General features: G+C 57.9%; 1 protein-coding gene across 2 annotated transcripts in view; it reads right to left on the bottom strand.

Moving 5' to 3' along the window:
• PYGB (glycogen phosphorylase B) overlaps window positions 1-11151 on the bottom strand; it is a 49945-nt gene that overhangs the window by 1781 nt on the left and 37013 nt on the right. Inside the window, exons 13-20 of one of the 2 annotated variants that reach the window (XR_003004151.1) lie at window positions 10304-10405; window positions 9566-9713; window positions 6184-6242; window positions 4301-4442; window positions 2590-2797; window positions 1896-2030; window positions 1239-1405; window positions 761-827 (exon numbers count right to left, since the gene is read on the bottom strand). Coding sequence is in view for 1 of the 2 variants with exons in the window: in XM_024752698.1 (XP_024608466.1) it covers window positions 761-827; window positions 1896-2030; window positions 2590-2797; window positions 4301-4442; window positions 6184-6242; window positions 9566-9713; window positions 10304-10405 (861 nt within the window). In the remaining variant the exon portion in view is untranslated. Of the gene's footprint in view, window positions 1-760; window positions 828-1238; window positions 1406-1895; window positions 2031-2589; window positions 2798-4300; window positions 4443-6183; window positions 6243-9565; window positions 9714-10303; window positions 10406-11151 lie in introns of those variants that run through there. The other variant, XM_024752698.1, reaches the window with a different exon arrangement.

The following is an 11151-nucleotide window of genomic DNA, read 5'->3' as shown; positions in this document are numbered from 1 at the left end:
GGGGGGGGGGCGGGGGGGTGAGACGTGGGCAACAACTCAGATACACAAACCCCTCAGGCCGTGTCCAAGAATCTGCTTGAATGACCTGGGCAATGAACCATCTGCCCCAACAACTGCACAGTCACGCCCCCATCGCCAGTGCCCCTCCTGCTGCCATCCTTGGCTGGGTGCACAGGGTGGAACATTCTCCTTTCCCTCCCCAGGTTCAGGAGCTGAGTCTTCCCAGGAGACCCCACTGGACATGCACACTCTCTGTGGGCCACACCGAGGCAGGGACACAGGGCCGCGGACTGGGGAGCTGGCTCCCGCAGCCCCACCTTAGAAACTCGGCTCCTTAGAGCTACAAGTCCTTGTTCTACTTGCTGTCAGATCTGTCACTTTTACAAGGAATCGTTTATCTTCTCATTTTAAGCACAGAAAGGCCTTCACTGCTCACAAGGCCCATCCCTCACCTCAGGCTCTCCTGATCACACCCACGTGGGCCGTCAGATCGCGGGCTAGGGTGTGCAGAGCCTCCAGAAGGAAACTCCTGCCCCGCTCACCTGCGCTCTGTGGCAGCTGCCCAGAGGCTGCAGGGGAAGGTGCGTTGGTGTGGACAGCAGCCTGGGCAGAGGGCCAGCCGAGTCAGTCCCTGAGCAGGAAATGAGGAAGCCCAACCTGCTGTGGGCCACTAGATGAACTGTGACCTCCTGGGAGTGGCCCGAGACAGCAGGACACAGCCACACCCTGCTGCTTCCCTGCCAGGGCCCAAGGACCTTACCCGGTACAGCTGGTCCACCCGGGCCTGGCACTCCATGTATGCCTCATAATCCGCAAACACCTTGAACCTGAAATGGGAGACAGGAAGCTGGGCTGGGTGGGTGACGAGTGGGAGGTCAGGAAACGGGCCTGGCTGGCTGTGTCCTCATGCTCTGCAGGACAGGGGTGGCCACAGGGACCACTCTGTGAGCAACACTTCTGTCCTGGGGACGCTATTCTAGAAAAACTTTATTTTAACCCAGTGTTCTTTAAAGAACCCGTGCACGTGGGTTAGAGCTGCACAGGCTGAGGCCTCCCGCCAATTTCACCTCCAGGAGAAGGGCACAGGGTGACCACAGGCTCCATCACCATCTATTCTCAGATCTCATGGGCTGACAACTGGTGGTGCAGGATTTATGGACACAGAAACACGTTTTTTTTACGATTGAGTCAGAAACACAATTCATAAAACTCTGTAAAGTCCCTCCTTGATCACAGACCTCAGCAGGGCCAAGCTCCCAGCCCCGGGCGTGTGTGGAGTTACGATCGATCGGGTCTAACAGAAGCCAGCTGACAGCATTCATCAAAAAGTGACAGACTAAACCAAAGGAACTGCAAGTGGAATAGAGGTCGATTCTCAGCCTTTGACAGACTCAGCTTTTACCACCTGGGTGGAGAAGAGGCCTGTCGTCAGAGGAGAGAGCACTGCCGGCCTATAACAAGTGCTGTGCAAGGCTGTGCCCTGACACGGCCTCGTCGTAAAACACTAACCATGTGGTAACTCACGGCCTCACAAGCTCATTCCACCTGAACCACTCTTGGGCTCCCCATTAAACCCAGGCTCCCTCTACTCCGAGGAAGTCGCCTCCAACCCACCCAGGCGACGCTTGTCACTCCCGTCCAAGGAGGTCAGCTGGTGCCGGGGGCCTGGGGCTGGACCTGGCAGCTGGCAATCCCACCACCAGGCCCCCAGGCTCGCTGAGCACCGTCAGAAGCCCCACAAACCCCGGCCCCTGGGTGCAGCCGAGCCTCTGGCCGTGGGCTGAGGTGAGGGTGAGCCTCACCGAGGCCCAGGCTTGGCCCCAAAGAACGTGCAGTTTTCAGCCTGCCAGGGGGACCCTTTGACCCATCGGTGAGGGACGAGGGGCCTGTCTCACCTGTCATGGTTCAGCAGCATGTCGACGACACCCTTGAAACAGTCGGGCTCCCTGGGGGAGAAGAAGCCGCTGCTGATCTGGTCCACGGCCTGCCGCAGCTCGGGCAGGGAGTCATAGTACTCCCAGGCGTTGTACCTGTGGGGAGATGGCGGCCTCATGGGCAGACGCTGGGGCCGTTTGTGCCCCGGGCCCAGGACAGCCAGGTGGGGTTGGCAACTGCAGGCACTGGGAGGTGGACATGGGCTATGAGCACATCAATTCCACCTCCTCCTTTTACTGTTACAGACACGTGGTTGCTAGAGGATGTACAAGTCCCATGCATGGCTCTGTCGCAGTCCTCTGAGAGGATGCTCAAGCAGCCCCGCCCCCGCCCCCAGGGCCAGGATGCTGCAGAAGAAAATGACATGTGAAACCAAGCTGGAGAGACACCCTGCGACCATTAGGGAGTCCGGGGAGAGGGAGGTGTGTGGCAGACATGGGACAGGGCCGAAAGGGCCAGCGCTCACAGGCTGACAAGGTTCTGACTGTTTGGGTTCAGCAGCTGGTGCCTGAGGCCTCAACAACTCCCCTGAGGGATTTTAGGCAACTAGGCAACTTCAGTTGCACAGGATTAGGCCGGGCTGGGACCCCTCACAGTATCCAAGGGTGTGAAAAACAAGTAGAGGAGATCTGAGGTCTTCAGAGGGACACACACCCTTTCTGGTCCAGGGCTTCCACGTCCTCCACCCGCAAGCCAAAGATGAAGAGGTTCTCGGCCCCAGCTTCCTCAGCCATCTCCACGTTGGCTCCGTCCATGGTGCCGATGGTGAGGGCCCCATTGAGCATGAACTTCATGTTGCCTGTGCCCGAGGCCTCGGTGCCCGCGGTGGAGATCTGCTGTGACAGGTCGGCAGCGGGGATCACTGCAAGGCGGCGAGAGCAAGACCCGTCAGCCATGAACCGCTCAACACGAGAGCAATGGGAACAGCACAGCAACACCATGCACTGACCACACCACCTGTACGGCTCCCTTTTTTGACCCAGGGCAGCCTGAGGCAGAGGATCCACAATGGAGACGCCTGAGAAGCCCTGCAGGTGGCAAAGGACCTTTGTTCTGGAACCTTCCACAGACCAGGGCCAAATCAAAGCCTGGTGTTGTCATCATTCCCTTGTATCCTGACATCACTGGTGTCTTATTCGATCAGCCCCACAGGCTCCTTAAATGGCTTGAAGAGAAATCTGACTCAGCACCAGAGGACTGGGGACAGCGGGGGGACAATCTTCTTGTGGCCACACGCACCGAAGTCACTCTGTGCCGTTTACAGCGGCCAAGACACGACCCCATCCACGACCCTGCAGCTTCTCCCAAGTGTGGGTTCCCTGCGTGAGTTTCTCCACATGGCAGCAGGAACGCAGCCTCCGTCCTGCCTGCCTTGGCATCCCTGCTCCCACGTCCTCAGCTCGTTCTCAGAGCTAATGCTGCGTCCCTAACCCAGCTGAAGGGCACTCGGGGTCAGCCAAGACCAGAGCCCAGCCCCTTCTTCAAGGTCAGGTCCAGGTGCCAGGATAGAGACACAGGCACCCCCGGCCCCTCAGGCAGAGGGACATGGGCAGACGGGATGGTGGACACGTTACCACAGCCAGTCCAAGAGCTAGGGGAGGGTGCGGGGCCCAACTCCAGGCTGGCTGTCCCCAAGGTCAGTTCTAAGGAAGCGCAGGAACTGGCCTGGGAGTGCCAGGCAGTGGCCGTAAGTTGCTTTAGAAGCTCAGCGAAACACTAACCCCAACCCAACCCCCGAGCCACACATGGTCCATGGCAGTGGCAGGACCACAGGGATGGTCCTGATGACCCGTCCGCAACGGAGGAGGAGGGAGTGCGTGAGCCTGCCCTTCACTCAACGCCTGGAGGGCAGCGCACAGTCTCATGGATCAGAGGGGCTGCTACTCGGGCCACAAGTCCAGGCTCAGGTTTCCCAGCACTTCCTGCCAGGTCTCCGGAAGTGGCCGGCTCAGAGAGGCCTGTCCAGCTCAGGACAGCTATGCTCCGAGGCACATTTGGCCACAGGCCCTTCTCCAGATGGTAACACATACCCAGTACCCCCAAAGTGGAGTGGCCCCAGGCTGAACCCTCCCAGAGCAGGTGCAGGACGCCAGGCCAGAGTGGACAGGTGGGGATGAGCAGAAGCAACCTCTGGGGGACGGGGAGGGCCAGCAAGAGGGAGCCCCGGGGCAGAGGAGCGAGGAGGGGCAGCAGCGGGAAGTTCAGAGACCACGGATGTGTGAGACCGAGGACGACCCAGAGCCAGGCCAGGGGTGGGGGGCCCTCTGGCTGGGCAGCCTGGTGTTGGGGCTGTTAATCTGTCTGAAAGCAAGACAGGCCCTGACCACAGAGGACCACTGACTGCGCCCAGGTAGGGCAGGCTCACCTTTCTCGGCCAAGGACACTCTGTAGTTCTCCAGAAAGATCACTTTGAGCCTGTCGCCCACAACCGGATCGTGGTTGACAACGTCGCCGATGGACGTGACCAGCTTGATGATCATCTTGGCCATGTGGTAGCCGGGCGCTGCCTGGAAAGGGGGAGGGGCGCTCAGCAGACACCCTGTGCTCAGGGGCATGGCAGGGTCGCTGGAGCCCGGGCTGGACACGCCCAGCCGAGTGGCTCTGCCAGCGGGGTTCCCACGGTAGGGGAGGGGTGGGCTGAGGCCATGGCATCCCTGCGTGTCCTGCCCTCAACCTGGCAGACGGACCCACGGAGCGCGGCGCCCCACCCGCTTCCTCGGCTCCAACCAAGTGCCTCTCGTGACGGCACCTCACCCACGTGCACAAACCTGTCAACCTCAAGCTTGGTTTTCTGATTCTAGTTGTTTTTTTCAGAAACGGAGAGAGGGAACAAGGACCTCTGAAAACTGACTACCGACTTATATGAAACGCAGGGAACCAGGGAAAGTACTGGGAGATACCAAAGGGACGTGGTTTGGGAAAGACACACAACCCGATTTCTGTAACAAATTGCAGGGGAAAAAAAGCGGGGGACGTGGAGAAAAACCTACAGATGAAGAGATTTAAGAGACACAGCCGCCCGTCACCATGTGAGAACTTTGCTGGGTCCTTATTCAAACAAGCTCAAGGTATTTGTAGCTGTCACAAGACCGCTGCGTGTGGCCCTGGCTGGATATTTAATGATGTGGCGGAATTCTTGTCAAGTGTTTTAGGTGTGATGGTGGCGCTGTGTGGTTTTGCAGGAAAACATCACTGTGAAGACAACTGATTAAGTTCTTAGGGTTGAAGTGTTATAATGTCTGTAATCTATCTACTATGAAATGGTTCAGCAAAAGTCTGGGGGACAGGTTTGTGGATGTTCTACACTTCTTTTTTTCTCTTTTTAAAAATGTTAATTTTTAAAAAATTAACATTTTTTAACTTTTTGAAAGTCCACATCTCAAAAATGCATACGGAAATACTGACAAAAACAGCATGCTGGGGTGGGGTGGTGGTGGGATGAATTGGGAGATTGGGATTGACATATATACACTAATATGTAATGAAATAGATAAGTTAAAAAAAAAAGAAAAGAAAAAGAACCCCAGCATGCTGTCCGGAGTCTGCTTTAGAAACATCAGGAGTCGGGGGGCCGGGGGACGGTGGCAGAGACAGAACAAGACGGGCCTGCCTGTGAGGTGCCTCCACCTTCATATGTGCTCAAGTAAGAGGCGAGGACAGTCCTGGGCCCACCTGCAGCCCCTGTGAAGCAGCTGTGCCCAGGCTTCTGGGAAAAGTGGCAGAGGGGTGGGGACGCGGGCCCTAGAGCGCGGAGCCGGATGATGGGGCCCACTGATGCCTGCCGGCAATACGCTGGGACTCTGAGATCCCAGGTCCAAAAGCACATGTAAATAAAATGAATAAGGCCAGCCTGAGCCGAGAGCAGGCACACATCTGGCTGACAAAGCAGCCAGCGACTCACGTCTACTTGGCACACCAGTGCAGGGGAGGCGTGGAAATCCGGCAGTTACACAGAGAAATGGTGCTGCCCCATGAGAGCCCAGTAGAGACTGGCCCTTGGGGCTGGGGACCCCACTCCCCTGGGCCGGGCAGGCAGGGGCCCCATCCAGCTCCCTCCTGCAGCTGAGCTGATGGAGCCTGACCTGGCCCAGAGGCACACCTGGGGCCAGGACCTCTGGGCTGTGTGTGCAGGTTGGCGCCCGGCCACCCGCAGCATCCAGCCCTGATGCAGAGACACTGCTTGAAAAGCACGGTGGTTTGTGCATCCCCGACCAACGCCAAGCAGGAACCAAGAAGACGTCCCCTCACCTTGCCCCCGATCATGACAGTCCTGGGCACAAAGGCCTGGGCTGGGTCCTTCTTTATTCCTGCAGGACAAACAAAAAAAGAGCCACATGAAGCCCCTGGAGCCAGACATGCCTGAGCCCTGGGACAGGCCTCAGTGACAGTGTCTTCAGAGGCCAGCCCAACACAGGTGCTGCACTGCCAGGAGCTCCCGCTTACAGAATTCTACACTTGGTCCAGGTTGGTTTGGAAGGCCAGCCAGGAGCAGACTCTTCCAGAAAGTTCAGTGGAAAAGCTGTGCCTTTGTGTCCAGAACAGCTCAACACAGGAGCTTCTCTGGGTCTGGCATGTGATGGGTACTCAAAAATGGGGTGACCTTGGGATGGTGGTGATTCACCATCAGCCTGCGAGGGGTGTCAGTGAGACCCCAAGCCCCCTCCATCACTGGGACAGAGGGTGAGAAGCCCCCCAGACCTTTTCTGCACAGGAGCAGACAGCTCACCTCCAGCCCCAGCAGAATGAGATGTCCTCACCAGGCCACTGGTTTCCAGATTTCAGCTGGGGGGTGGGGGCAGGGAGTGTCTACAGAAGTGACAGGCTGCCCTAGATGGCATTCACCAGAGTCAGGAATCGGCCGCAAGGTTTACAGGAGCCACTAAAGGGTCGCGGCTGATCTGTAACCTGTCTTCAGGTTCTAGTAGGAACATGACCGTCCTTTAGTTCTGTATCTTCCCGCTTCCAGATTGTGGACAGAGTAACAAAGAGAACAGGAAAAAAATAAAGCCAAAACCCCACAAACTACATTTTTACTAAAACTAGTAAAAAAGAAAAATACGCTAACTCCAGATCATTGAGCAAGTCCTGCTGGGTCACGGGATAGGTGGGAGGCAGAGCTGTGAACTCAGGGTCTCAGGAACCCCAGTCTCCCGGGGGCTGTGAGCAGGGGAAACGGAGGCAGGAAAGAGCCCCAGGGGGCTGGGCGGGCAGACCCTGTCGGCACCCCTCCTACAGAGAAACCTTGGAAAGGGGGTCTGGACATCCTTGTGGACAGAGGCCCACAGGGCCATGACGCCTCCTGAGCCAGCCTTGACTTGGAGCCCCAGAGAGGCGTCACAAGCTGGGGAGGCCTGCGGCTGCCTTGAGCTCACGAGGCCCCGGCCAGAGTCCTGATGCAGCTCCTCAGACACGAGTGACCAACCCTAACACAGAGCTTTGCCACAGACAAGGGCAGTGGAAGCAGCCTCCCTGTGAGTCTCCAACCTGTGAGGACTGTCGACGCAGATGGGAGACCATAGCGCCGAAACGCAAGACCCCGGGAGAAGGCAGAACACAGGCGACAAGGCAGAACTGCCCCACAGAGTGCAGCCCGATCACAGAAGCCAGGAGGGCGGGGAGACGCGCAGAAAACACAGTAGACACACAGAGCATGGAGGCGGGACCAGCAGACAACATGGAACAGAAAAGGAGGGAGTGCTATCAACAGGCAAAAAGAAGGTGGTGGAAGAAACCAACCACACACGTCACTGGAGCCCCAGGAGAAAAAAGCCAAACACATGTTTTAATGTATTTCAAGGAAACTTCCTAGAAATGATATAAGATATCAACCACCATCCTCAGAGTGCCCGAGCGTCAGGAAAATTGACCCACAACAGCCGGCACCCAAGACACAGCTGAGTAGAATGAGCACAGGCCAAGAGAGCAGCTCACTCCGGACCCACCCTCCAGATGGCGCTGCTCAAGGAAAGAACGGGAGACTGAGAACATCGCTTCGGCGGAACCACCCTTCCCGCAAATGGCCACAGACTACTGTGGACACGGAAGACCTCGGGGCACAGGAGCTGGGCAGAAGGGCGACCGGACGGCCCTGTAAGAGGACTGGGCGTCTCATCGCAGACGGAAACCCAGGTCAGATCGAGGCGAGGATGGCAGAGCAGTACCACGTGCGCTGCATACACGCAGGTGGACGAGCGGGCGGGGGGCGGGTGACACGTGCCCTGATGGCCCCATCGGAATGCCGCAGGCGCCCCGGACGCTCACAAGCCGAGCAGAAGCAGCACCCTGGGCAGTAGGAAGGCACCGGTCACAAGAGGTGACGGGAGGAAGGGCAGGCCACCCAGCGACTGGCCCTGCCGCTCACAGGCAGGGGATTCGGGGACGCCGCCGGGGAAACGACAAAGAAAATGCAGAAAAATCACAATTGCAGAAGAAAACCACAGCAAAGAGCACAAAACAAAGTCTCCGTGAACTGCTGTTTCTGGCCCGGGAGGTGCGCCCTTCCGCCAAACACACAGGAGGGCCCTCACCTGGGCCTTTTCTGAGGGTCGGGTCAGAACCATTCAACCCAAGCTAGCATCCGTCCTGTCACTTCACTGTCTCACGAGCGAGTGGATCTCTCAAGACAGAGTCTCCCTCACTGGCAACTGGAGAGCTGATGTTCTCCAGGGGAGCTCTGCGTCTTGGAAAGTATTTGGTTCCTTTATTTTCAAAATTAGTATCTGCTTTACTACATTACAAGATCTTAAGAACCACGTTTTGGGCTTCCCTTGTGGCGCAGTGGTTAAGAATCCACCTGCCAATGCAGGGGACACAGTTTGAGCCCTGGTCCGGGAAGATCCCACATGCTGCGGAGCAACTAAACCCATGCACCACAACTGCTGAGCTCACGTGCCACAACTAACTGAAGCTGGTGCACCTAGAGCCCCTGCTCCGCAACAAGAGAAGCCACCATAATGACAAGCCCGCGCACCACAATGAAGAGTAGCCCGCGCACAGCAACGTAGACCCAACGTGGCCAAAAATAAATAAATTAAATAAATAACTTTTAAAAAAAACCAGATTTTTCCTTGAGGCTTTATTATCTTATTTATAGAAGTAGCAAATGGTCATTCTCACGGGCCCAGCCGCTCCGCGGCATGTGGGATCTTCCCGGACCGGGGCATGAACCTGTGTCCCCTGCATCGGCAGGCGGACTCTCAACCACTGCGCCGCCAGGGAAGCCCTTAGGTGGGCCTTTGATTCACACGTGCTTCAAGATCAAATGCCACTTAAATAGTTTAAGGTGTATAGATGTAACATACTATTTCATCTTCTATGGGTGTACTTCAAATGCCTCACCGGCTAAGTATAATCTCTCCAAATAACTTAAGAGGAGTCTAATAAAGATAATAACTAAGTATGAAAGAAATGCTACACCAGACCTAAAACCCAGCCTCTGGAGGAGGTGCAGCCCCTGGGCCTCGAGCTCCCCAACCTCTGAGTTCACGTCTCACTCCTTGCAGCTGCTCTGTTCTGAACACAGAAAACCAGAAGGTGCCACTCGAAATGAATATGCCACGTCCGCCCCAATGGCCACGTGAGAAAAAGGCCCGGTGGAAGGGGGGGTGGGGTGCAGGGGCGGAGCACTCACGGTTGTACAGGGTGACCACGTGCAGGCAGTTGAGCAGCTGCCGCTTGTACTCGTGGATCCTCTTCACGTGCACATCGAACATGGACGAGGGGTTGACCTTCACCCCGTACTCCTTCTCCAGGAAGGCAGAGAACTTCACCTTGTTTTCCTGGGAGAACAGAGGTAAAGATGGTGGGATGTTCACAGGGCCGAGCCCCCAGGGCTGGTGTCAGAGACGCAGCAGGGAGGGGATGCCCAGGACGCGCTGCCACCCCAGGGAAGACACAGAGGGACACAGGTGGTCACCGGAGCCTGGTGGGCAGAAGGGGGAAGCGTGATCCTGAAAGTGGATCCGCATGAGAGCGTGGAGATAAACAGGAAAGTAGATGTGCAAACCCAGGAAGAGGAGCAAAGGATGAGAAAAGCAGAAAATGGAGACAAGGAGACCTGGGGTGGGGGGGTGAGACTCCAAAATGAAGACTACATCTGGGCCCCCGAGGCCAGGCTGTTGGCACAGTGGAGGGTCAGTCTCGGTCTTCAAAGGCTGCCCAGCGGGCCAGGCCGCCTGGTGGTGAGGTGGCCACAGGGAGGCCCAGGGGTGCGGACAGCATGTCAAGTGCAGACGCGAGACCTGCATCGATTCCCACTGCTTCCCTCCCGACGAGCTCTCCTCCGGACCTGGGGCGGTGGTGCGCTCAGGGTTCAGCGGGGCCCCCTCTGCAAGGCTGAGTGGGGGGATGGGCCCCCCACCGGGCCTACCTGCTTGACCTGGGCCACGTCCCTGATGAGTGCCTCATCACTGAGCAGCTGCAGCAGTTTCTTCAGTTGGCTCAGGTCCGTCAGGAAACCCTCCCCGATTCTCTGCCGAGTCATAAGGGAGACGCGGTTTCTGCACCTCTTCTGCCCACCTCAGCCCCAGGCCCCCTCCTCTCCCATGACACCCCCTCCCAGGAAACACCGCACACCCGGCGCCGGTCAAGTCCCGACCACTGAAACGTGCCCTCAAACGCACGCGCCTCCCCCGGCTCCCCACAGGCCTGAAACCTGGGGGCCCGTCTCCGCCCACCCCCAAGGCCCACACCTGCCAGAACCGCAGATGGACGGAGGCCTTCCGGCCGCTCCTGCCCAGCCTGGGCACCCTACCCTGCCCCCCACACTGCAGCACAGTGCTGTTTCCAAACAAACCCCAGCTTCAGTCTCCCTGTTTCTAATTTAGGACCGAGAGGAAAACTCCTGGCCTCCAGACACCTGGGCCGTCTCCGTGGCCTTGCCCTGAACCGAGGCCGCACCAGCCAGGCTGCGGGTGGTCACGTCCCTGCAGCGCTGCTCCTGGGCCCTCCCGGTAACTGGGCAGGCAGACCTCAGCTCTGCCGTCCCTTTCCAGAGAAGCCTCCTTGGCACACAGCCCGCCCCCCAGCACCCCCATGTCCAGCACGCGGCCGGGCCCCTGCGTGACTTGTCTCCTTCCTCGCTGAGCGCGTGAGCATGGGAACAAGTCAACAACGACCGCGTCCCCGGCTCACAAACCTCTTCGCGGGCAGCTGGGCCTAGCACTTCCCCTCTGAACTCCTGCACAGGCCGCCAGGGCTGCTGGCCGACCGCCCGGC

This window comes from Neophocaena asiaeorientalis, unplaced genomic scaffold (genome assembly GCF_003031525.2).
Source record: "Neophocaena asiaeorientalis asiaeorientalis breed wild unplaced genomic scaffold, Neophocaena_asiaeorientalis_V1.1 scaffold528, whole genome shotgun sequence".
Lineage (NCBI taxonomy): Eukaryota > Metazoa > Chordata > Mammalia > Artiodactyla > Phocoenidae > Neophocaena > Neophocaena asiaeorientalis.
Note: the sequence above shows the minus strand (reverse complement) of the source record. Positions and strands in the feature narration are given on the sequence as shown.